At 54.2% G+C, this 27,180-nt stretch overlaps 1 protein-coding gene across 2 annotated transcripts in view; it reads right to left on the bottom strand.

Annotated features, from left to right (window-relative positions):
• BICD2 (BICD cargo adaptor 2) overlaps window positions 1-26,618 on the bottom strand; it is a 48,941-nt gene extending 22,323 nt beyond the window's left edge. Inside the window, exon 1 of one of the 2 annotated variants that reach the window (XM_044756593.2) lies at window positions 26,257-26,618. In XM_044756593.2, coding sequence (XP_044612528.1) covers window positions 26,257-26,496 — 240 coding nt within the window. In that variant the 5' untranslated portion in view covers window positions 26,497-26,618. The remainder of the gene's footprint in view (window positions 1-26,256) is intronic. The other variant, XM_014864814.3, reaches the window with a different exon arrangement.
• Between the last annotated feature and the right edge of the window lie 562 nt (window positions 26,619-27,180).

Genomic DNA, 27,180 nt, shown 5'->3' with positions numbered 1-27,180 from the left:
AGTGAGTCTACCCAACGTGAAACACTCAGAGAAAAGAAGGATGAAAACCAAACAGCACGAGCGAGCTGAGGGACCACGCAGAGCACCCTGCACACAGTAACAGGCGTCCCGGGGGCAGGAAGAGGGGTGCGCAGGAAGAAGGCTTGAAGAAACGCTGGCTAAAAATTTCCCAGATTTGATGGAAACTATCAATCCACAAATACTAGTAGCTCGTCAACCCCCAAGCACAAGAAACATGAAGAAAACTACACCAAGGCATATCACAAAATTGTTGAAAACCAGTGATGCAGGGAGAAGACTAACATCAGCCAGAAGAGAAGGCAGACAGCAAACATAACAGCGGACTCCTCTGATGAGCCTGGGGACAGTGGAGCAATATCTTGAAAAAAAAAACCAAACCCATCAACCACAGTGCTCTAGCCACTGAACACTGTCCACAAACAGACGTGAAACAAAGATGTCAGACAAACAAACGCTGAAAGAGTTCATCACCAGCAGGCCTGCATTGCCAAGTGTTAAAATCCTTCAGGCAAAGAAAAACGACACCAGATGCAAATCTAGATTTACGAGGAGTGAAAAGCACCAGAAATGGTAATTATGTGGGTAAATGACTTGTTTATCTTATTATTTAAGTCCCTTTAAAAGATAATTAACTGGAGATTCAATGCAATCCCCATCAAAATTCCAATGGCTTTTTTCAGCAGAAATGGAAATTCATAAGGAACTGCAAGGGGCCCAGAACAGCTAAAACAATATTGAAAAAGAACAAGTGGGAAGACTCAAATTCTGGCTTTCAAAACTTAATATGAGGCTACAATGATCAAAGCAGTGCGGTACTGGCATAAGGACAGACACTATAGACCAAGGGCACAAGAGAGTCCAGAAAGAAACCCTTGCTTGGGGGTCATCTGCCCTTGACAAGGGTACAAAGATGATTCAGTGATGAAAGAACAGTTCTCAGCAAACGGCACTGGAACAGATGGAAATCCACAGGAAAAAACGAAGTTGGATCCTGACTCTGCATCAGGTACAAAAATTAACTAAAAATAGGGGCGGGCCCGGGGGCGCAGCGATTAAGTGCACACGTTCCGCTTCAGCAGCCCGGGGTTTGCTGGTTTGGATCCCGGGTGCAGACATGGCACGGCATGCTGTGGCAGGCGTCCTACATATAAAGTAGAGGAAGATGGGCATGGATGTTCGCTCAGCACCAGTCTTCCTCAGCAAACACAGGATTGGCAGCAGTTAGCGCAGGGCTAATCTTCCTCAAAAAAAAAAAAAAAATTAACTCAAAATGGATCAGAGACCTAAACATAAAGAACTAAAACCACAACTCTTAGAAGAAAACACATGGATAAATAAATCTTCATGACCTTGTTGACAATGGGAACATGTGTCGCCAAAAACACAACCAACAACAAAAAATAAATTGGACTTCACCAAAATTAAAACATTTGTGCATCAAAGGACACTATCAAGTGAAAATGCAACCTACCCAATAGGAGAAAATATTTTCAAACCTTATATCTGATAATGGTCTAGTATGCCGAATATATAAAGAACTCCTATAACTCGACAATAAAAAGACAAACAACCCAATTAAAAAATGGACAGAGGACTTGAACAGACATTTCTCCAAAGAAGATAAACAAATGGTCAACAAGCACATGAAAAGATGCTCAACATCAACATATATCAGGGAAGCGCAAGTCCAAGCATAATGAGATAGCACCTCACACCCACTAGGATGGCTGCAAGCAAAAAAAAAGGAAAATAACAAGTCTGGCAAAGATATAGAAAAACTGGAACCCTTGTGCATTGTTGGTGGGAATGTAAAATGGTGCAGCTGCTGTGGACAACAGCCTGGCAGAGCCTCAAAGAGTTAAACATACACTTACCATATGGTCCTGAAATTCCACTCTTAGATACAGACCCAAGAGAAATGAAAACATACATCCACACAAAAATTGTACACAAATGTTCATAATAGCCAAAAAGTGGAAACCATCCAAACATCCATCAATTAATGAATGGATAAGTAAAATGTAGTCTATCCATACAAGGAAGTGTTACTTGATAATAAAAAGAAATGAATTACTAATCCATGGCACAATACAAACCAACCTTGAAAATATTCTGCTACATGAAAAAAGCCAGGCACAAAGGGCCACATACTGCATGATTTCATTTATATGAAACATCCAAACAGGCAAATCCTAGGGACAGAAAGCTGATCAAGAGTTGCCAGGGCTGGGGGTGGCGTGGGGAGGTTGGAGGGGGTGTCAGTTAAGGGCCACAGGGTGTCTTTTTGAGCTAATGAAAATGTTCTAAATTTACTATGGTAATAGATGCATAACCATTAGCATATTAGTGAATATGCTAAAAGCCAGTGAATTTCACATTTTAAATCAGTAAATGATATGGTATAAGAATTTATAAATAAAGTTGTTTTAAAAAGTTAAAGGATGAAAAATGATAACCCATGCTACCACTCATCAAAAGAAAGCTGGAATGGCTCTATTAATATCAGATAAACTGGATTTCACAGCAAAGAATATTATCAGAGAGAGAGGGTCATTTCATAATAATGAGGAAGGAGGTTAATTCACAAAGAGAACATAGGTCTACATGTTTATACACCTAATAGCAGAGCTACAAAATACAGGAAACAACAGCTGGCAGAACTGCGAGAACAAACAGACATCCAAAACTCCAGTTGGGAGAGTTCAACACCACCTCTCCAGAATTCACAGAACAAGGGGACGGCTCGTCAGGATGGACACAGAGGACAAGCACCAACCGGCCTGAGGCAGGGGCAGAACCCCGCCTGGGGCAGCAGCACACACTCTTATCCAAGGCACAGAAGCATCCACCCATCGGACCACACTGGCTCTCACACGTGCCTCAAACGGAAAGGACTCAGGTCACACGAAGCGTGTGCTCCGACCACAGGGAATTAAGTGTGGAGATCTCTGGGAAATTCCCCAATATCTGGCGACTCAACAACACACTTCTAAGTAATGCATGGGTGAAAGAAGAAGCTGAAAGGGAACCAGAGTATGTTTAATTGAATGAAAATGAAATCAATATGCAAATTTGTGAGAGGCCACTAAAGCAAGCTCTGAGGAGGACATTTACAGCACTGACTATGTTAGGGAAAAAGAACAACCCAATCAATAACCTCAGCTTCCACCCTAAAAGCCCGACCAGGCCCTGTGTGCAAAGCTCAAGGCGCAGCTCACAGCCCTGCGGGGTGGAGCCCTCTCAACGTAGGAGACCACGGAGGCTCGCGAGGCCAAGAGCCTGGGCCCTGTGTACACACAGCTGGTGATGGCCTTCGCCCAAATGACCCTGGGGCCTCCTCCAGGCAGAGGGATGACGGCCTTCAAGCTGTGCCTCATGGCTGCCATGCTCCTCACCTCCAAGTGCCAGACAGTTCAAGTTCCCTTGTACTGAACACAGAGCCCATAAAGCTCACTGGAGCACAGGGTTTTTTTTTAATCTTTTTTTAAAATTATTGAGTTCATAATAGTTTTACATCATTGTGAAATTTCAGTTGTACATTATTTCTTGACTGTCACCATATAAGTGCTCCCCTTCACCCCCGTGCCCACCCCCTACCCCTCTTCCCCTGGTAACTGTTTTCTTTGTCCACTGTTTGTTTATATTTTACACAGGAGTGAAGTCACACGATGTTTGTCTTTCTCTGTCTGGCTTATTTTGCTTAGCATAATACCCTCCAGGTCCATCCAGGTTGTTGCAAATGGGATGATTTTGTCTTTTTCATGGCTGAGTAGTATTCTGTTGTATATATACACACCACGTCTTCTTTATCCAGTCATCAGTCAATGGGAGGAGCACAGTTTTAAACCCTCCATACTGGCTGTGTGTTTCTTAGGGCAGGGGCTGACTCTTGTTTATGGCTGGTCTTTGGGCCCAGATGGTGTCTGACAAGAGTTCAGCCAGCCCCAGTCACAACTGTCTCTTTTTTCAGCCGTGTGCTTGTGTATTCACTCAATCAGTTGCTCAACAAACACTGGACAGTACTGATGGTGGACTAGGACACACGTAGTCACACCCAGCCTAAAACACTCATGAACTCCATCCTCTGGTGGCGGGAGTGTAACTGGTACAACCACTGAGGAAAACAGCAGGTGCTAACGCTGAGCACACAGCTGTCCTATGACCCAGTGTTCCCACTCCCGCTGGAGAGGAATGCTTACACACATGCGTGAAAAGACATGTTTACAGGAGAATTATTTACAAAAGCCCCAAACCAGAAAGTTTCCCTGTGTCTGTCAACAGGAGAGGGAAAAACTGTGAGACATATAGTCACAGGACGGAATACCACACAGAAACGAAAATGAGTAAATTACTCTTATACAGACAACAGATGAATCTCACATAATGTTGAGTGAAAGAAGCCTGACACAAAGAGCATATACTGTGTGATTCCAATTACACGTACACTGCCCAGAATAAGCACAACCAGCTTTGGGGGTGCAAGTCAGGGCAGGCCTCTCCTGGGTCAGGGAGGCCCTCAAGGGGGCTCTGCGGCTGGAGATGTTCTGATTCTTGACCTGGGGGTTTATCACGTGGGTGTGTTCAGCCTGTGAAAGTTCACACTCATGATTTGTGCTCTATATGTTTTTCCTCAATAAAAAGTAAAAACTAAAGACAAACAAACTAGAGTAAGAGCAAACGAAACCCAAAGGAAAAAAAGCAAATAATAACGATCAGAATAGAAATCAATGAAAAGAAAAAAAAGCAACTTCTCTGACAAGATCAATCAAATCGATAAACCTCTAGCCAAACCACCCGGGTGGGGAGAAGACCAGCAGCAGGAACAAAGGGGACAGCACTACAGATATGAATAGGAATAATGAGGGAACACCACCAACAGCTCTACACCAACAAGTGTGACAACTCGGATGAAACAGCAACCCCTGAAAGACACAAACCACAGAGCCCCTCAGGAGACAGGCAACCCGGGGTCCTGCATCGTCACAGCACTTGAACGTGCCACGAAAGCCCCACAGAGAACGTTCCGGGCCCAGAGGGCACTTTGCTGGTGAATGCTACCAGACACGTAAGGAAGAAGTGAGTCCAACTGTACACAAACTCTCCCCAAAAACTGAAATGGAGAGAATATTCTCCAACTAATTTTATGAGGCCAGCATTACCCTGTGACCAAAACCAGAGACAGTATAAAAGAGAAAACAACAGGCCACTATCCCGATGAACATAAATGCAAACAATTCTTCACAAAATTTTGTCAAATAGAATTCATCAATATGTAAAAAGGATAAGAAATTGTGATACAGTGAGGGGCTGATTCAAACAATGCAGGGTTTGTGAACATTAGGAAAAAAGTCAAGGTAATTCAGCATATTAACAGGCAAAAAAGAAAATCCACATGATCACCTCAAAGGATGCAGGAAAATGATCTGACAAAATCCAACATCGCTCCTGACAAACGCTCAGCAAACAGACGGCAGCTTCCGTAGCCTGGTGAAGGGCCTCTCCCACTCCTGACAGCTGACACTACTCCATGTGGGAAACTGAGTCTCCCACTCTCCTCCACAGTGCACCACAGCTCCCAGCCTACAGCCAAGGAAGCAAGAAAACCACAGGCATCCAGACTGCGAAGGAGAAAGCAGCACTGTCTTTACTCACACATCACACCACAGTCTACACAGAAAACCCAAAGGAAGCTACACAGAAGCCTCCAGAAAGAAGAAGTAAGTTTAGCTAGGTGGCAGGATACAAGATCAATATACAAAAATCAAACTTATTTCTATATACTAGGAATAAAGTGAAAATTTTAGAAATGCTACTTACAATAGCATCAAAATATCAAATGCTTATGCTTAAATCTGACAGAAGATGTACAAGACCTATACACTAAAAGCCACAAAATATTGTTGAGAAAAATTAAATAAATGTTCATAGGCCAGAAGACTCAAGATTGTTAAGATATCAATTTTCCACAAACAGATCTTCCAATTCATTACAAGGCTGATTAAAATCCCAGCATTTTTTTGGTAGAGATGGACCAGCTGGTTCTAAAATTCATATGGAAATTCAGAGGACTTGGAATAATCAAAAGGAGTTTGAAAAAGAAAACCAAAGAAGGAAGACTAGCACCACCTGAGCTCAATACTTATAAAGCTCCACTAAGGAAGACGGCACAGTACTGGCATAAGGACAGACAAGGAGGTCTGCTGAAGAGGATACAGAGCACAGAAACAGACCCACACGTATGGCCAACTGATCTGAAAAAGGCAATCTGGAGGAAAAGGGATAATTTTTTAACATAATGGTGCTGGAAAAAAATGAGTATCTATATGTAAAAAATGAACTTCAATCCACCCTCATGGCATATACGAAAATTAATTAGAAATGGATCATAGGCTTAAATGTTAAAGGTATAAGACTTCCAGGGGAAAATAAGAGAAAATGTTTGCGACCTTGGACATGACCCATGAAAGAAAAAACTGGAAATCTGGTCTTCAAAACTAAGAACTTAAGGTGTTTGAAAAACAAGTTAAGAGCATGACGGTGATCAAGGGCATTATGCTAAGTGAAGTCAATCACACAGAGAAAGACAAATACCACAGAATCTCTCTTATACGTGGAATCTAAAACAAAAACAGAAAACAAGCTCACAGATGAGTCACGCGTCACTCAACGACAGAGACACGACCTGAGACGCGCATCATTAGGTGACTCTGTGGATGTGTGAACATCACGGAGCGTGCTTCCACAGATGTAGATGGCACAGACGACCACACACCCAGGCTGCACGGCACGAATCACACGGGACCACCGTCGTGCCTGCGGTCCGCCGCTGACCCAACAGTTACGCGGCATGTGACTGTGTGAGAAACCACACCCACACAAAGTCCAGCTACACGCTATTTATGGGACACACAGGACAAAAATAAGGACACAGAAAGCTGAAAGCAAACAGAAATAAGAAGATCTACCAAGCAACAACAATCATAAGAAAGCTGGCATACTTACACTAATAGCAGACAAAATACGACTCCCAGACAAAAAGCACTACCACGAACAGAGTCAAAAACAACAGTAAAACAAATAATTCGTTTATTGATAAAACTTAGGACTTTTTTTTTAAACCAGGAATCTTGTGATTGTCATAAAATACACAACATAAATTTTACCATCTTAATCATTTTTCAGTGTACAGTTCAGTAGTGTGAGGCAACCAATCTCCAGAACTCTTCATTAAAAAAAAAAAAGAAAGAAAGTTAAGTCATAGACTGGGAGAAAATCTGTGCAAATTACAAACTTGGTAAAGGACCTGTATCCAGAATATAAGAACTCTCACAACTCAATCAGAAAAACAATCCAATAAAAAGTGGGTAAAAGAGGGGCTACTCAGTGGCGTACTGGTTAAGTTCGTGTACTCCACTTTAGTGACCCAGGGTTCGCAGGTTCACACCCCAGGCACGGACCTAGCACTGCTCGTCAAGCCATCCTGTGGCAGCATCCCACATGAAATAGAGGAAGGTTGGCACAGATGTTAGCTCAGGGCGAATTTCCTCACCAAAAAAAAAAAGATAAAAGAAATGAACATATACTTCACCCGAGAAGATATTTCTATGGGAAAGAATCACATGAAAAGACACTCAGCCCTGGAAGTGATGACGGAAATGCAAATGAGTGCTCCCCAAGACAACACTCCATAGCTGGGAGGACGCCAAGCATTAAAATGCCTGACCCTACCAAGGCCGCCGGCCTGAGAGTGGGGCAGTGGGAACTCTCCCACACTGCTGGCGGGGAATGTAAAATGTTACAACCACATGGGGAAGGAACTCTCAGATTCTTAAAAAGGTAAGCACCTCCCTGATGGATGGCATAGCCACCCACTCCTCAGTATTTACCCAAGGGAAACGAAGGCACATGTCCACACAGACGCTGAAGGAATGTGCGCATTTCTAACCACCAAACAAACTGAAATCAACCCAATGACCATCAATAGGAAAACGGATTTTTTAAAAAGTGTGGTGCAGCTTAACAGTGGAATACTACTCAGCAATCAAAAGGGAGCAGCTTTTGATACTCACGTTAACATGGATACATCTCAAAATTATGCTCCGTGGAAAGCCAGACAAAAACCAATACTTGCTGTATGATTCCATTTACATAAAACTCTAGAAAATGCAGAAAGACATGTACAGTGGTTGGGGATGGGGAGGAGAGGTCACCAATGGGGACGAGGAGACACCTGGGTGCTGGAGACCTTCGTCCCCCTGCATGTTGTTGGCCTCAGGAGTGCATGCCCATGTGAACACTGACCAGGTTGAATCCTTTAAACAGAGATGCTCAGGCCTCCATAAAGCCATTTAAGACAATGACCTGCACGTTTCTGAAGCATCCTACTCCCGGCTTGGAGACTGGGAACGCAGGAGATGCTGTCCTTGTGCTCACTGCCCAGTTCACAGGCCAGGAGGCTGAGGGTCGGAAAGGTAAGCCCCGGGCCACTCAGCCCACCTGTCTACATTTCTTCTGACCAGAGCAACCTCGCCCCTACCTCGCGCCGTCCTGTGTGCCTCGAGTCCACCTCGAAACCTGCCTCCCCGCCAGGGGGAGCGCTCAGAGCAGCGGCATGTACCCTCTGACTGGGGTGTCTAGCTGTGGGTATGCCTGTCCTTGCAGCCTTCCCAGCCTCACCGCACAACTCCCAGGCTGGTGCCCACCCAGGGTGCCCCCCGAGGGCCCCCAGAAGACCCGCGGCAGTTCGGGGATCCAGCCGGGGCCTCGACCCCAGCCCTGCCCATAAACCTTCCAGCTGCTCTGGGGAAGACGGGTCATGCCCTCCTGGACCACGGGACACTCATCTGGGTGTCGAGGCAGTGGTGGTGCCTTTGTGATGCCCCCCAGGGGCTGCCCCAGCTGTAGGCGGGCTGACACTGTTCCTGACATGGGCTCTCGGCCCACACCCTGCCCAGGGCTCTGAAGCTGCCCAGGCCTGGCGAGCCCCGACACGGCCGGCGAGCCCTGGCCTGAGGTCAGCCCAGTCTTGCTTCAAGTTCACCCACACTCATGTGGACGCTGCACAAACACCTGGGGCTGCGGCAGGGGTGTCGCGGGGGCTCCAGGGGCAGGGTTTCAGAGACAAGCGTGGGGAAGGGGCCACGTGCCACGGAGCAGCGTGTGACACACAAGACATGCCAGCAGAAGGTCCCGGGCGCTTTGTGAGGCATCTGCCCCTGGCCCAGCACACACCCTCTTCTCTTGGCCCCACTCAGTCTGGGCCTCCCCCAGGAGCCTGGCCTCCCTCTCCTCGAGCTCCCCATGCCACCCCCAGACTGGCGTTGAGAGTGACCAGTGCTGTTCACAGTGCACCCAGCCTGTCCCCAAATAAGAATCATCTGACTGAATCCAACAGTCCAGTCCCCTAGGCAGGGGGAGCAGAGGGACACTGGGGACTGGGAGGTCTTGGCAGGAGGAACCTGGAGGCTGGGCCCAGACCATGCCAACAAGAACACGGAGGCAGGTGGGAGGACCAGAGGTCCAGGCCAAGTGAACCCCAAATCCAGGGGAGGGTGCTGGTGATGTGCATGGGGCGTGGCAGGAGTGGCTGCCCCAGAACTGCTGGCAGAGCAAGGACAAAGACAAGCAGGGAGCAGGGGGAGGGGCCCCCAAGAACCCAAGGAGGGCCGATGCCGCTTGGACCCGGGGCCCGGGGCGGTGCGGCCTCAGCTGCAGGCGCCAGGAGAGCAGGATGCGCAGGTGGAGCAAGCGCAGGGCTCCTGTACCACAGCTCCCACTGGGCCTGCCGGGCCGCAGACAAGAGCCGACCACTGACCCCTTGTGAGGGTGGGGTCTTAGCAGGGGTGGGGTTCCCACGAGGACATTCACACAGCAAACCAAACCTCTGCTTCCCCCGAAGCTGGGACCCCCCCTACAGTGGACGGGCAGCCCCCTCTTGCCTCCAGAGCTGGTATTGCTGACTGGTATCAACATGCCGAGACTCCCGATGTCCCCAGGAAGAAGGCGGCATGCGGGGGCCCCTGACACCAGCCTGTGCTCTGCCATCCAAGGCCAGGCCTGGGTCCCCACCACCCCAAAAAGGCTAAGATCCAGAGAGAGAAGCAGAGATAACAGTCACGGACAAGGGGCTTCCACAGATCCACTGATGAGAAGCACTCCTAGACCACGGGTTGGCACACTGCAGCCCCACGGGCCACATCAGGCCCAGGCTTGGTTCTGCAGAGACGGTACACTGGAACACAACTCAATGGGGAAGCTGGCGCGGGCCAGCGTGAGGCTGGGCCACTGCCTTGAGAGTGTGGGCGCCAGGCCTGGGGCTCAGAGGGCCGCTGGGTCTGAGGTCCACACTGGGCCAGCAACCCGATGGAGCCTGAGAGCCTGGTGCCCACAGGAGTGTGTGGACCTTCGAGGCAAAAGGCCCCATCCTCCTCTCCCTAACCCGCCGTGCTCAGGGTACAGGTCTCCAAAATGCCTTGGGCCTAGACCCTGCCCCACCCCCAGGGGAAGAGCCCGAAGTCCCTGTGAGAGCGGGCATCCGGGGCAGGGATAAGGACAGGAGGGAGGGGACAGGGAAGCAAAAAGAAGAGACTCCAAGCAGCTCCACACACTCAGTACCAGAAACTGTATTAGTCAGGGCTCCCCGAGGAACAGAACCAAGAGGATGCACGCAGATGCACCTAAGAGGAGATTCATGCTAGGAGCCAGCTCAGGCAGGTGCGGAGGCTGGCAGCCCCATGATCTGCTGTCTGCACGCTGGAGACCCAAGAGCCCGTGCTGCAGCCAGTCGGAGTCCAAAGGCCCGGGAACCAGGAGCACCCATGCCCACGGGCAGAAGGCGGACGCCCCAGCTGGAGGAGCGAGTGCGGGAACTGGCACCTCCTCCACCTCCTGTCCATTTGGGCCCCAACAGACTGGATGATGCCCGCCCACACTGGGGAGGCACCTGCTGAACCAGATGCTAACCTCTTCCAGAAACACCCTCACAGACACACTCAGAAACGATGTTTCACCAGCTACCTGGTGTCTCTCAGTCCAGCCAGGAGACACATAAATTAACCATCACACAGGCGTGGGGTCTGTTGCAGTGACCCTCAACTCCATCACTGTGCGAAAGCAGCCATAGACAACAGCCGCAAAAATGGGCAAAAGCAGACCAGGTGGACGGCCACATGTGTCCTGAAGGCAACAGTCTGCTGACCTCAGGACCGGCCAGCACCTCGTCGTCACCCGGCACTCACTTTCTGTGGCTCGTTACAGGAACACGGTTAAGTTCAGGCTGGAAGGGCCCGTCCCTGAGCCCAGCGCAGGGGAGGACTTGTGCATCAGATCAGAGCCTGGAGGGATGGGGTGCTCCGGGTGCAGGGTCGGGTGCAGCAAGAGCCCACAGGCAGCACAAGGTGGGCTAGGAGGGGACCAGGCCTTACACCTGCCACTAAGCCCTGGACAAAAAGCCCCCTTCCTTCTCGGCCACAGCAGGCCCCAGAACCCACTGGGCAGGAGGGAGGTGTGGGCACTGTGGTGCTCGCTGCCTGGGCCCCCAAACTGGCTGTGAGTCGGGGTGAGTCCCTCCCCTCACGGAGCCTGGCTGTGGATTGGGCTGTGTGCAGAATGCCCAGCCCAGTGCTGACGCAGCTGTTGGGACCTGGGCCCCAAGAGAAATAAGCCACGTCGAGTCCACTGAGGAGGAGTGCCAGGGCATGAAGAGTGAGCCCTCGAGTGGCTGCCCCTCACAACATGGGTGGCCAGTTCTTGAGGCCCCCCAGAGAGGTGTATCTGCTCTGCAGCAGCCTCACTGTCCACCCCATCAGAACAGTGTGGGTATCTGTGCAGTGCACATGGTCATGGTCCTAGTTCACAGAGGGTCCCTTAGTCTCTGACACACCCATATGGAACCGGCCCAGAGACAGGTGCGAGGGGACGCAGAACAAGCCCCGTCCTCCCTCCAGTCGGGGCCAGCTCCCTGGAGAAGGCCTGCAGCAGCAGGGCAGAGAGCAGTGGAACCAGCCTGCAGTTGCTGTTTAGTGAGGAAGCACTGTGCGTCCACAAGGAACCCTACCAGAAACACGTGCCGACAATCTGTGCACTCAGGCAACAGCACCTCATGACACAAACGCCAAGTGACACACACCCGAGCACTGTGGGGCTGCCTCGAGCAGGCGATGACAAGCAAGCCAGAGCTAAGGGGCAGAACCAGACATCACCCCCACACCAGCATCAGAGGGCAGTCCTGGGACACTGACAACAAGCCGCCTCTCCCTCTGTGGGGCTATGGGGGGGGCCTCGGGCTGTATTGCTATGATCTGTGTAGTTCCCGTATTTTCTTACACTCCAACAAAAGCTCATTTTAATAAAAAAAAAAAAAACAGTGCAATATGACAATTATCAAAACTACTATAAATAGGGTTTAAACATAAACGGAAAATAAATTATATCTCAATAAAAAGTAAACAAAGTGGTTTCTCAAACCGAATATTGAAATAGAATCAAACCATTATAAAAAACATCCGAAGCCACCCAACAATAAGGACCCAGTATCTGAAATGCTATCCAAATGCACAGCACTAGACAGACAGACGCTCAGAGGACAAGCGGCAGACGAGCGGGTGTGCCCAGGTGGGGCGCAGGCACACCTGATGTCTGTGCTCTACTGCACAGAATCCGTCCCGAGACTCACAGAACCCAGACCCAATGTGCCCCAGGTCTGAATACACCCCAGGGAGCCCAATTACTCACTACATACGAAACCGAAGGTATCAGAGACATGATGAAAGATCAACTTTCCATAAATGCACTTCAGCAAAAACCTGACACGAGAATGCAAAGTTCAGGCAGGAAACGGGGCAAGAAGTGGACTGCAGGTTCACCCCAGGCCACAGCCCTCCAATCACCCCAAACAGTAGCACAGCCTTGCTGGCAGCTGGAGAGAACTCACTTCAGATGGGATGGGGCTGGGGGAGAGGGGTGTGAGAAGGGCTGGAGCCAGCAATCCACAGGACTCATCCAGACAGAGGTCCTGGGGAAGACCCCAGCACGAGGGGCGCTTACACAGCACCCACACTCGGAGCGGCTCCAAGGCCCGGCGCACGGCCCTGTCCCTGCTCGGTGGGCCAGCTCTGCCCCCACACTCCAGGCCCCCTGCACCCTTCCAGCTCTGATGGGGTCTGGGAGGAGATGAAGCAGCTGGGAGGGGCCCCAGGAGGGAACAACCCAAGGTCTGTGCACGTCACAATGTGAGCCCATCAGCTTTGTTCACAGGAGGGACCTGCTTTCACAGGGGAGCAACCAAACTCCCAGAAGCAGCAGGGTGGCAAGAGAGGTAGAGGAGAGGTGGCAGGGATCAGAGGCAGAACCAAGACCTGGCCTGTGGCCCGCTGCTCAGCTGCCCAAGCCTCAGAATCATCTGGGAGCCAGAAACATGGTTACAAGTGCAGGCACACCTGCCAGTTGGCCCCTCCATCTCTGGGTCTCCAGGTCTCGGGCCCTGGAATCTAGAATGTTCTGGCTGACTGGGGCAGTGCCTGTTAATCCCCAGATCTGGCTGAGGCTGGTCATGCTAGTCCCCGGCCCTACTTCACAGGACTCAGGGAGATTGTCTCCATCCTGGCACGGCCCGGCCGCCCTCAGCGCTGGGGGACTGAGGCGGCAGAGCCCGTGAAGGGCCTGGCCTTCTCACCAGGGGACCAGGTGGCCGTCTGTGCATGTCCGTCCTGGACAAGGGGAGACGGGTCCGCTCGCGTGTGTCACTGAGAGAGGTGAGAGGTAGGGCCACAGGGCCTTGTGCACGGGTGTGCACAGCGGCCGTGCTCCCAAGCACCAGACCCAGTGACCCGCTGTCCTCCAAGGGGAGGTGTTGGTGACTCAGCCACCACGACTCGCAGGCCACTCAGAGAGAAGGTGACTGCCGACACGCACAACTTTGACGCCCCTTGGAGGTGCAGACACAAAGGCCAGCTGGGGCAGCCCACCAACCCGGAAGTCTGGAGCACAGCCTGACCACGGCAGGAGGGCCGCAGGGCTGCCCGGGCTGGGAGGCATGTGTGGGAGACCCTCACTGCGGGGTAGCCACAAGAGCGCAGACAACTCTGCATCTTCTGACAGGTAAATGATGCTGCAGTGTTGAAAACGAGAGCCACTTAGAAGACAAAGTCATCTGGGAAGCAGTCAGAGTTGCTCCAGAAGCATCTGACCTTGAGGTCAGAGGCGGCCTGAAAAACGCAGCCCGCCACTGCCAGAGGAGCTCAGGGTGGCCAGTCTGGGGGACAGCAGGTGGCAGGCAGGAGACACGCCAGGGGCTACCCGGAGCTGCCTCCTTCCCTGCAGAATTCCCCGCGTCCAACGCCACACTCTGGCTGGTGCACTATCACTCCAGTTCAGACACAGGGAGCGGGTGCGGGAGGCAGGGCCAGAACCCCCAGACACACAGTATGGGCCAGGGCAGTGGGGCAAGGCGGCTTCTCACACAGGGGTGGGCCTGGTGTGGGGGAACGCCAGCACTGGTGCACCAGGCACCCCCTGCCTGGCACTGAGTCTGTGTTTTCTCTGGGGTGCAGAGCTGGAGTGGGCAAGCCCACACCTGGCAAGCAACAGGCACTCAGTAAACACCTGTGGACAGACTGGAAGACGGGGAGGACATGGGGACACCAAAGGATGGTGTGGGGTGACAGGCCCACATTACGAGTGGGTGAACAAGGACAGCAGGTCCAATGAATGGACAGGTGCTGGGGGGTCTGCTGGGGAGCTGGGGACAGGCCCTGTAGGTGTCTCCTCGTTATCCCTCTTCCACCGGTGGCAGGGGACACAGCCCCAGTGACTCAGCAGCAAGAATGGCTCCCAGGCTCCCCATCTACCTTGGTCTGCCCTCAGCTCACAACACCTCCAGAGAGGGGTCCTCTCCAGGCCCAGTCCAGGGCAGCTGGTGGTCCCCAACCTGTCCACAGACACAGGGGGGGCTCTCCGATCAGCTCATGCACAGGGGCCGGCAGTACTCCTAGGTCCCAACTGTGGAACAAGGTGGAGAGATGTGGATAAATCCTACAACCGTGCAGACGCAAGCAGAGTGACGCTCCACACACGTGGCAGGGAAGGCTCAGACCCCACGAGTAAGCTGCAGCAGAAGGGCGGGGCCCCAACTCCTCTTCCCACTGGCACCCTTCCAGGAGCGTGACACTCCTGACTCGATGAGTCTGAGTGTGGCCCATGCTGCGGGATTTCTGAAAGCTCCTGGGGGACCTCAGGAGATGTCATGTCCCACACTGGCTCCACACACGCTTCCACGGAACCCAAGTCAGCTCAGAAACTAGAAGAGACCCGTCTCCTAGCCAGGCCCTCATGCACCCACCAATCACCCAAAGGGACCACCGGGAACACTCCCTGAGACCTCAGCTCACCACCCTCAGCCGGTTCTTCCCATCCACTCCCACCTAGGGGGGCTCCCATTCCCCCTCAGTGAGTCTCCTGAGCGGGAGGGGGGCTGGAGGGGGGTCTGACTCAGGCCCGCAGGCATTTTCAAGGCACCCTGGAAGGCCAGCTACCACCCTAAGGAGACAGAAGTGGGCATGACTCTCATGTGACCCTCAGGACAGCCTGCAAACTGGAAATCTTTATCACTCTTGTTTCACAGGTGAGCAGATGGGCTCAGGAAGGCCAGAGGATTTACCCGCATGGTACCACAGGGCTTCTCACTCCAAAACCACTTTTCTTCTCTGTAGCCAGGTGCTTCCCAGAGCTGGGGTGTCCCAAGGTGGGTGATGTGTGCTGGGGAAGGGGTGGAGCTGACTCAAGGATCCCTGACAGCCTCACCTGGCAGAGGGGCAGCAGGGAGGAGCCGGGAAGGCTGCAAGAGAGGGCGGGACCTCCTGGGGCCAAGGGGCAGGACAGAGGCTGCAGGCACACCTGCACACACTGTGCCCAGCGGACAACCCTCATCCGTCAGCCCAGCACGCCGAGAGCCCACCCCACCCAGACCCCCTCCCAGGCCCAGGAGGGGCAAGTGCCTGCCATCTGTCCTCCACCAGCTGCCCTGCCCACGTGTGGCTTCCAGCCTCAGTTTCCCATGAGGGTCAGAAGAAAGGACCTGAGGGCCAGCGCCCACACAGGGACAGAGTGGGCTGCGGTGGTTGTCATGGCCCCACCGTCCATCTGCTCACGCTCGCCCCATCGCCCGCCGAGCTCCCCAGCCAGCCTGGGCTGTGTCCAAGCACTAAGCTGCCTTTAGAGACTGGGATCCGCTCCTGGGCGGGAGGGATTTAGCCAGCATCGGCCCCGTTTAGAGGAGATTACACGCTGATTGCTCAGGGTCAGCAGACAGGCTGCTGGCCAGCGGAGCCCTGGGGCTGGTGGTGGTCCCCACAAGCCCCGGCTCTTCTGCCCAGGGACACAGAGGCCATGCCTGGGGCCTGTGGACAAGCCTGTCTTCCACAGCAGCTGGCTTCCAGACACAAACCTCCATTCAACGGCTGCAGTGAGGGCAGCAGGGGCAGCTGCCTGCCCGTCTGTCCCAGGCCACGGAGGATGGCTCGGCAGGCACAGCTGTCAGAAAGACGCCGTGCTGGCAATGCCACAAGAGCAGCCCAGGAGCTCTCATGTCACCTCCCACCTCAGCACGTCTCCACACTCACCAGGCCCGTTCTGGGAAGGGACACTCAGCTAGCCTCACGGTCAGCAAGTGGCCCGAGACTCTACGTCAGGCCATGTCCCTGTAAGGACTCGGAGTTTGCAGCTTTGGGGATGAGAGTGGAGCCTGTGGAGAGGTGGGCATGGGCTGCGATGCTGACATGATGCTCACCCCTGCCCAGAGAGGCTCTGAAGGCAGACGGGCCTGTCAGCAGCTGCAGCCAAGGTGAGAGAAAGGGTCTCAGGGGCGGAGTGCCCCTACATCTGACATTCCGTCAGTCACCCCAGCAGGGTGCCCAAGGGACCAAGAGAGGTTCCCACATCCCGAGGAACTGAGGACTCTGCTATGCCCATGAAAAGAGGTGAGAACTTGAGGATCAGGGCAGGACAGCCTGGACCCTCTGTTGAAGCCAGGTGTCTGGTCTCCCAGCCTCTCCCTTCCTCCTACACACCGAGGTCACCTGGAGGAGTGAGGCCTGCGGGATCCTTCCTGTGCTGTCTTTGACTGCCACACGTGCATGCAGACGTACGCACACAGGTACGTATGCACATGTCCACTCTGTCCCAGCGCAGGCACGGGGGCTCACCATGCGCTGCTCCTAACTCATCCTGGGCACTGGCTTATGCAGAAGCCCAGGGCCATATTGCAGCCCACACAGCTGCAGTACCGCTCCAAGTCGCAGCAGCCGCCCAGCAAACCACAGCCAAGGAAAGTGCTTCTGGCCCAGGCGCACTCCAGCTCCCAGCCTCACTGTCCCACCTGGGTCCTGAAAACAGAAGGCATTCTAGACTCAGCCGGCGCAAGCACAGAGAGCCTCCACAGTGGAGGCGAGAGACATGGATACCCAGAGAGCACAGGGGAGGAGGTGTGCGTGGCAGCAAAGCGTGCGGAGACCCCGCCTCCCCAGCCTGGCATCTGGAGCACACCCACACCGACCACAGATCCAGTGAGTCCTGCAGACCCGTCCCGAGGCCGGTGAAGAAGAGAGCAGGCGTCTCTGGGATGGAGTCCAACCCGAGCGCCCCAGGAGGGGCCAGAACGGGGCAAGGCAGGGCAGAAAGGGTCTCCCAAGGGTGGCGGGCACCTGAAACGACAGTGGAGGCACCCGACACCAAATGGGGCACATATGTCACACTTTCGGAGGGACCCACAGGGCAAGCAGCTAGTGAACGCCCGAGCGGGAGCTGATCGCAAGTCTGACCAGTGGCCATCTCCACACCCTCCCCTGACTGCTGCCTGGGTCAAATGCACAAGGCCAGGAAGCTAGCAGCTCATCAGGAGGTTCACCAGGAGCCAAGCCGACACCGACAGGCTGAGCCCAGATGGAAGTCCCAGGGACCTCCTGAAAGCACAGGGCACAAAGACACAGAAGGAGCACACTCTTCTTTTGTCAAGAATCTAACCAACTCGACCAGTGACTTTTCTTTTCAACCATGTGCATTCTATTACTTCTCAAGGTTAAAAAAAAGGGACTCTCCCTGACTGATGGTGACCATGATCAGCCCCGCCAGTCCCAGGCTGAAGACCCAGCCAGCAAACCCTGCTCAGGAGTGCAGACCACACAACACAAACCACAGGGCCTAAGGGAAAGACTTATCAGTGACACGTAAAATGAGAGAAACCCAATAAAACCAGAACACACGATCAGGACAGCGGGGTACTGGCAAAAGGATAACCGCATGGATCAACGGGCCAGGAGAGAGCGCCCAGTAGGCGAGCACACACACGACCAACTGATTTTTGACAACAGAGCAAAAAGCAATTTCATAGAAAAAGGATAGCCTCTTCAACAGCTGGTGCTGGAACAACCAGACATCCACATGCAAAAAAGTGAATCCGGACACAGACCCTAGACCTTTCACAAAAACTAGCTAGAAATGAACCACAGACCTAAATGTAAAATGCAAAACTTACAATTTGTAGACAAAAACACAGAAGAAGCTATGTGACCTTGGGTTTGGTGATGAAGATCTTAACACCAAAAACGTGATCTATGAAAGCAAAGTGGCATTAAAAGTAAAAATTCTGGGGCCGGCACAGTGGTTAAGTTCACACATTCTGCTTCTTGGCGGACCAGGGTTTGCTGGTTTGGATCCTGGGTGCAGACACGGCACCACTTGGCAAAAGCCATGCTGTGGTAGGCATCCCATGTATAAAGTAGAGGAAAATGGGCATGGATGTTAGCTCAGGGCCAGTCTTCCTCAGAAAAAAGAGGAGGATTGGCAGTAGTTAGCTCAGGGCTAATCTTCCTTAAAAAAAAGTAAAAATTCTGCTGTGAAAAACACTGTGAGAATGAAAAGACAAGCCAGAGACCGGGAGAAGATACCTGCAGAACAAGACTTGTGTCCAAAATAGACCAAGAACTCCTAACACTCAACAATAAAAAACAAACCAACTCAATTTCAAAACGAGCAAAAGATCAGAACAGACACCTCACCAAAGAAGACATACAAACAGCAAATAAGCACGTGAAAAGATGCTCCATGTCATATGTCATGAGGGAACTGCAAATTAAAGCACAATGAGAGGCCACCACACCAACTAGAATGGCAACATCCAGAGCACCAGCATCACCAAGTGCTGCCGAGGACGTGGAGCAGCAGGACTCTCCTTGCAGCTGGTGGGCAGGCAGAGCGGCGCAGAGGCTGTGGAAGACAAGGTTTGGCGGTGTTTATACAACTAAACCCACTCTCACCCTATGATCCAGCGATCGTGACTTTTGGTGTCTGCCCAGATGGGTGAAAACTTACATCCACACAAACACTTGCACATGGATGTTGACAGCAGCTTTGTTCATAATCATCCAAAACTAGAAGCAACCAAGATGCCCAGTTTGAATAAACTGTGGTACAGCCAGAGAATGAAATATTATTCTGTGATTTAAGAAAAAATAGAGCTATCAAACCACAGAAAACCATGGATGAATCTTAAATGCTATTTCTAAATGAAAGAAGCCAATCAGAAAGGCTGCATGGTGTATGACTCCAGTCACGCAACATTCTCCAGTCACACAACATTCTAGAAAGGCGCAGCTATGGGGGCAGCAAGGCAGCAGTTGCCGGGGTTCGTGGGGCAGGGCAGGGGGTGAACAGGTGACGCACAGGGGGGTTTTCTGAGGCAGTGAAACTATTCCGTATGACACTGTAATGGTAGACAAACGACACTATGCATTTCTCAAAACCCAGATAACAGCACAAAGAGTGAACCTTAATGTATGCAAATTTTAAAAAATCATTTAGGAGGCCAGTGGATCTCAGAACGGAATACAGAATGTGGGAAAACAATCTAACTGTTTTACAAATGGATGAAACCACCTCACTGAAGGGATGGGGAATAAGGTGCTTCTTAAGTAACTTATTGGGAAACGAGCAGCATGGATAAGACCAAAGGCAAAAGGAACTGCACATAAGCACTGTGCTCTAATTGACAGACTATTTCCCAAGGAGGTACAGATCAGCACTTCTGACTCCACTGTGAGGTGTGCTGGACAAGGCGGTCATGTGACTGTGGCTGTTGGGGAGCCAGGTGTCTCACTGGTGGACGGAGGTTACAGATGAGCAAGGGGAGGCAGAGGGATCGATCCATGTGGGGAGAGGTCAGACTGGAGACGTCAGTGTGAACTCACGCTGAGCTTAGCATACACACAGGTGGCTGCATCTGAACTGTTCATAGATGTGTGTGTAAATTCGTGCCAGTGTACACACACCTGTCTTCTGGCTCTGTCAGCCAAGAGGGCCTAGCAGCAGTGACACTCCAGCAGCAATGAGCACACCCAGCACCCATGTCTTGGCTTCTAACCCCTTTCTCCGATAAGGGAACCAGGGCTCCTTGGAGAAACAGCTGATTCCAGGGGCAGGAAACACACAGGATGAGCCTGGAGCATCTTGTAGTGCTCAAAACGAAAGGGAGGGAGGGAACATGGGAAGGAAGGCAGGAAGGAGGGAGGGAGGGAGGGAAGGAGAGGAAGAGGGAGGGAGGGCAGGAAGGAAGAAGGGAAAGAGACAGAAGGAAGGAAGGAGGGAGGGAAGGAAGGAAGGAGGGAAGAAAGGACAGAAGGAAGAGGGAAGGTGGGAGGGAGGAGGGTAAAGGAGGGAGGGAGGGACAGAGGAAGGAAGGAAAGAGGGAAAGGAGGGAGGGAGGTAGGAAGGAGAGAAGAAAGGACAGGAGGGAGGGAGGAAGGAAAGGAAGGACAGAAGGAGGGAAACAATCACAACGATGGTATGTCAAAAGGCAGAGCAGCCAAATGGAAGAGCTGCCAGGGGCCATAGCTGGAACAAGTTGAGCAAGGAAATAAAGCAGCATTAGATCATAGTCTAAACATAAAATAAACACCCATGAGTCTGTATCAATATAAATGAATGGATGAACAAATAAATAAAGGGGAAGAGACAAGCCTCCCATGCAGAAAAATTCCAAGTAATGTATGTAGATTCTTCCCCTCCTACTCCTTACTCCTTGGGTGGGGGCTGTGCAGTTTCAAGGGGGGAGCACCTTGACAGTGGAGGCGCCCAACTGACACGTCAGCTGGGGGATCAATGCCAAGGTCAGCATCAACAGAGATGAGTCACGGACCCCTGACAGGCGTGAGGAGAAGGGCACTTCACCCCGTGGTCCTCCTCCCTAAACCCATAGCCCCACTCTAATGATGACAAAAACATCAGACAGATCCCAACTGAGGGACACTGGACAAAATATCTGACCAGTCCTCCTCAAGGCTGTCAGAGTCGCCACACACAAGGGAGGCCTGAGAAACTCAACAGCAAGGGCCTGGGGACCCACGAGGAGTAAGTGCCCTGCAGGGCCTGGATGGGGTCCTGGGCAGGGAGAGCTCAGGGAGGAGGAGGAAGGATGGACTCAAGTTAAGACGTGCATTGCTGGCAGTCATCAACTGTACCAAACGCTCCGCAGTGGTGAAGACGTCAGAGACCGGCAAAGGGTGGTGGGCACACAGGGACTCTGAACCATCTTTACCGTCTTCCTGTAAATCTAAAACCATTCTCAAGCAGCTTACTTTGAAAAATCAATGAAAAAAGGCAGGACAGCTGTACACATGTTAACCAGTTTAAAAACAGAAACCCTGCAACCCAGGCAGGCTGCATCTCGACAAGGCCCGAGGCCTGGCACCGGGCGTGTGTCTCGAGGGAGGCAGGCCTCCGAAAGGGGACGGAGAGCGGGCGGGCAGGTCGCAGGAGCAGGTTCTGCGCTCACCTGGCATCTCCTGGGAACTCAGTCACACAGAAGCACACGCTAAACTCTCATCGTGCTCATGCTGCTCCCTCAAATGTCGACCACTCTGGAACAAACTCCCGTTTTCAAAACAAGTGTCATAGCAGGAGAGACTGCTTCACAGAAGAAATCAATCAAACCTGACAGGCCAGACACCACTTCTCCCTCACCACACTGGCCAGGAGGACAAAGTCAGAAGACACCGGGTGCTGGTGAGAACGCAGACTTGCTCGTCCACTGTGAGGCTGCCCCGCCCGAGTGAGTGGAATGTCCACATTCCCAGCCTCTGCGCCAGGCGACGGGGTGACAGCAGGCAGGGCCGGGGGAACACAGCTGTAGAAAACCTGCCTGGTGCACCCCCTTCCAGGGGCCAGCATCCCCTCTGACCACCCAGGGAATCCCTCAGGTTAGTAGACAAGCCGAGACCTCTGCAGTGCATGCCAGACAGAGTGTGAGTGGGCCCAGGCAGCAGAGGACAGGAGCCTGCAGACTGGGGTCCCCGGCTGCCCTGACGCCATCACGGAGGAAGAACTGCTCCACTGCCAGGGCTTCAGGGAGGAAACCAAGGCCCAGGGAAGGGACCGCTCAGGGCCACATCACGTCTTGCTGACACACAGCCCTCACACTGAGCCCTGGCGCTCCCACCTGTGGAACGGGGACCTGACAGCTCCTCCCTCCTGGTGCAGATGGAGCTGGGCACCTCCCAGCATCACAGTCAGGACACACTGGACAGGGACCACGAGCCCCGAGGCAGGCAGAGTAGGCACAACAAAGACTGGGCTGACAGGTGAACTAGAGGGCGGCAACACCCAGCCATGCAAGAGCTAGGTTTGCGTCAGCAGAAGGCAGCATGCGGCCAATTTTTTAAAAAAGGAAAAGGAAAGAAAAGACAAGAGTGAGGTGCCTCGCCTGCAAGAGCAGGTGGGACGGTGACCCCAAGGGCTGGTGTGGGGACTGCAGGGTCAGCAGGCATGGGGAGGTACAACAGGAGCAGCTCACCCACAGGGGAGAGGCCGTAGGACTAAATGGGCATGACTTCCACACAAGGACTCAGATGGAAACTAGTACTGAGGACCCTTCTAACTCGTCTGGGCTCTCGGCCTTCCTCAGTCACTCCCTCCCTGCAGCTCTGCTTCCCCATCCTCTGGGAGAGGAGACTACAAGACGGATGGGAGGGCGGGCGGGAGGAGCAGAGGGAACAGAGTAGCCGCTCCCACCAGCCCTGACCACCCCCACTCCCCCACTTCATGCAGCTGCTGAGCCTGCAGGATGGGAGGGACGTCCAGGAGCTGGGCTCAGACAAGTCCCGAGGTGGCAGAGAAGGTTCCCAGAAGCGTCCAGGCTTGAAGGGCAGGCAGGGCTTCAGGAGCTGGGTGAGCACAGTGAAGGCAGTGGGACAGACAAGGGGCTGCTCCAGACCACACTAGGACAAGGAGCAGAGCCCAGGTGACTGTGGGGACAGTAGGGAGGGGATGCAGGCCTGAGCGAGGGGGAGGGAAGGCACTGCTGACGCTGAATCAGGAAGCACTGGCCGTGGGCCGGCCGTGCCCAGCCTACGCTGCCTCAGCTCAACAAACTCCATCCACTGCTTCCCCAGGATGGAAGTGCACTGCACAGACCAGTGCCTGAGGTGGCACCAACAGCAACGAGGGTGTCCAGACCTGGTCTTCCTGCTCTCTCTGGGAGCCCAGCGAGGGTGGGGCTGAGAGTGCACCAGGACCCTGCCCCTGGCCTGCCCTCCACCCGTCATGTCCCCACAGAAACCACCCACTCCCCTGCAGGTAGGAGCTGCCCACCCAGCACACCTGCCCCACTGAAGGTACAGCTGAGGACAAAGAGTGGGGCATCCCACGGCCACTCAGGACAGGAAATACTACATGGTTGACTAAAACCTGTCAGATTGTCTTCCCCACTATGGCGGAGAGCAGGAACAGTGGGACCTGGGACAGATGGGGGCCCTTATTAAGCCAGGTTTGATCACCAGCAAAGTAATTAGGCAAAACGGGCCAGTGGGTGCCCCCCAAATACACACCATTGTATTAGCAGGACACGGACAGGGCCACAAACACATTCACCGAGGGAGAAGGGCTGCAGGGCCAGCTCCACCACACACCAGCCCACCACAGGACCTTCCGCATCTCGAACCCACTCACCCGGGACCAGCCAGCCAGTGTCCCTCCCTCTGAGACGGCATTATCTGCACACACTGGGAGAAGCACAAGCTCCTCCATGCGCAGCATCATTTCTAAGTAACGGAACCCACTTCAGCTCAAGAAGTAAAGTTTAAGAATAAAAACAATCCACATCTCTAGAGGTGAAAACAAAGACCCAACGAATATTGTCCCCATAAGTCTGCGTTTTTAAAATAAAGATTAATATCTTCAAGCATGACACTAGCCAAAATTAAACATTGGTAAGAGTCCGAGCTGGCACAGCTGCGAGTGAACTGGTGCAAGCTTTCCGGCAGGATCCACTGAGACAGACGCACCTTCCTCTAGCTTCTGCTGGGACCTCCAGCTGAACTGTTCTCATCTCACCCACAACAGGGGAGACTGAGGCTCAGCACAGTGGGGCATCATGTCCAAGGCCATGTGGCCAGTGCGGATGGGAGCCAAGAGGTGACATCAAGCTAAGCACTCAGCTGCCTGGAGAGCACCGGCAGAGAATGCAGGTCTCCCTTCCTCCTGGTTCCCGCAGCCCACCCTCCAGACGCACCCCACAAAACTGAGCCAAGATTCTCACGTTGGCCAAAACGTTTGTGTCTTTGATAGTGAAGAGCTGACAAGTGAAAGATCCCTAAGCTAGAACTAGCCCCATCTACAATAGTCCGTTCTTACAGCACACATGGATGTCAGCTTGTGAACGCAGAAGGGAACTGTGCGCGCTGCCAGAGGCGCTTGGGACAAACTCTGAGGGGAGGACAAGAGCCCAGCCTGCCTCTGAGCTGCGGAGAGGTGAGGTCCATTCCAGAAGATCAGAATGGGGTGAGGGCACTCCTATTCCACATTCTCACAGCTCCCTGGCCTCCCTCTGCGGTGGGTGCATCCCCCCCACCCCGCTTATAGATCCAATGCCAGCAGAGCCTGGCTCAGAGGAGGCACCGATACCTGCTAACAGAGGACAGGACCATGGGTCGGATGACCCACCACTTGCCACCCCCCACCCCACGCCCCCAGTCAGTCGTTTACTGCTGCTAACCGTGAACCTGCTCGCCAGGCAAGGACTTAAGCACCTATGTGGATTAATTCATTCTCTCCTCTTCACTGTCAGAAAAGGCTCCTACTGGTCCCCCAGTGAGGCATGGAGGCTCTGAACAGTCCACACACCTGCCCAAGGCCACTAGGAGCGGAGTTGCCAGGAGGTGGACAGGTGAGGAACCAGCAAGAAGGGTGGATCCTGAGACCAAGGGCCAAGAGCCCACCTGGACAAGGGAAGAGCCAGGTGGGGGAGCAGCCTGCTGTCACAGAAACACACAGGTCAAATGCCTGACACCATACCCGGCCTTTTCAAATACACGACCCTGAGACCAACCCTTTCTGGGTGAGCAATGTTGCACAGAGAGAAGCTAAGGCCCCTGCCCACAGCCACATCACCAGGGACAGGGCCAGGGTCCAAACCTGGGTGTTCCACCCAGAAACCCACTTCTCCCTCCCCACCCCCTACAGCAGGGCTGGGGAGTCAGGAAGACTGAGAAAAAAACAATGTTTAAATCACCCAGGAGAACTCCTTCAGGAAGGACTGCCCAGCTCTCCCCTGCCATGCTCTCAAGCAGCCCCGGGTCGAACCTCCTCATCGCGGAGTGGAAACCACACAAGGCTCCCTCCTGACGAACACCCCCAGACCTGTCACCCAAACGCAGGGAAAGGCCTGGGTGAGCGGCTGGGACAGGAAGAGGGCGGGAGAAGCACGGATCCCAGACAAGTAACGATGGTTGTGTGAAGGGCGCCCAGGTGAGCGCTGAGCCGGGAGAGGGGACTGGGGGACCCCAGCCAGCCGGGATGGCCACAGGCAAAGCGAGCCCCCTCCCGGCCTCAGGGAGCTCACCGAAGCCGGTGAAGGCAGCTGCACCAGGAGGGGAGGGGATCTGCTGGAGGTAACGGGGCCGACGCCTGGCCTTTCCCTGCCGGTCACCTGCATCCATCCCACGCCCCCCATCCCCACCGGGAGGCGAAACCGCAGAGGACACACCCCGCGCCCCGAAGCCTGCCCCAGAGCGGGCTACCCAGCGCCCGCCCCCCACACCTCGGCCCGCCGAGCCCGGGCGCCCGGTGCTGGCCGGCCTGGCCCGGCGAGGGGTCCGCTCGGCGCAGCAAGGGGGTCGGCCCGGCCCTGCAAGGGGTCGGGGTCGGGGTCGGGGGTCGGAGGTCGGTCGGGGCCCGGCTGGCCCAGCCCCTCACCTCCTTGAGCTGCTCCATCTCGCCGCGGATGGCCTCGTAGTCCACCTCGAGCTCCTCGAACTGCAGCTTGAGCTGGTGCTTCTCCTCCAGCACCGCCAGCCCGTACTCGGCCGCCTGGATCTTCTCGCGCGTGGTCTCGGCCAGCTCGTGCGACAGACGCTTCACCTCGGCGCGCAGCCACTCGGGCTGCGCCTCCATCACCAGCCGCGCGTACTCCTCTTCCTCGGACGGCGCCGACATGGTGGCCGCGGCCCGGGTCGCGCCGCTCGCACCGAGGCTCTGGCCGGCTCCCGTCCCCGCCGCCGCCCAGCCCGACGGCGCCCGGGCCGCCGCCGCGCAGCCGCAGTGCGCTCCCTGCCGCGCGGGGCACTCTGGGGACCGTGGTCCCGTCCGCGCGACTGCACGGCCCGCCGTGCCCCGCACGCGCCCGTGATTGGCCCGCGCCCCGCGCTGGGCGGCCCCTCCCATCCCCATCGCCTCGGCCGACGCGGCCCGGGGCATTGTGGGGGCTGTAGTCCCTCCCGCGCGCCGAACTACAAGGCCCATGGTGCCCCGCGCCCGCCCGTCCCTGCCGTGATTGGCCGCCGTCGCAAAGCCGGAAGCAGTGGTACCTTCCGGGGCCCACGCCCCGGGCCCGCGAGGTCTGGCTGACAGTGGGTCGGCTGGACCGCTAAGGGCCCACTCGGGTCTGCGCCGCGCTGCCCTCGTGGAGCTCCCGAGCGTCAGGGGGCCGAGGGCCGGCGGGGCGGGGCGGGGCTAGGACTGCACGCCGACGGGGCGGGCTGCTGGCGGAGACGCGCGGCGCACTCGCGTTCCGGGGATGGGGCAGAAGCCGGCGCGCCAGGGACGATCGCCGAGGGAGGCGACCGCGCGGGGCCGGCGACCCACTCGGGACCCGCCACGCGGCCCCGCGCCCACCCCCGC

The sequence above is a fragment of the Equus asinus genome, chromosome 23 (assembly GCF_041296235.1).
Source record: "Equus asinus isolate D_3611 breed Donkey chromosome 23, EquAss-T2T_v2, whole genome shotgun sequence".
Classification (NCBI taxonomy): Eukaryota; Metazoa; Chordata; class Mammalia; order Perissodactyla; family Equidae; genus Equus; species Equus asinus.
Note: the sequence above shows the minus strand (reverse complement) of the source record. Positions and strands in the feature narration are given on the sequence as shown.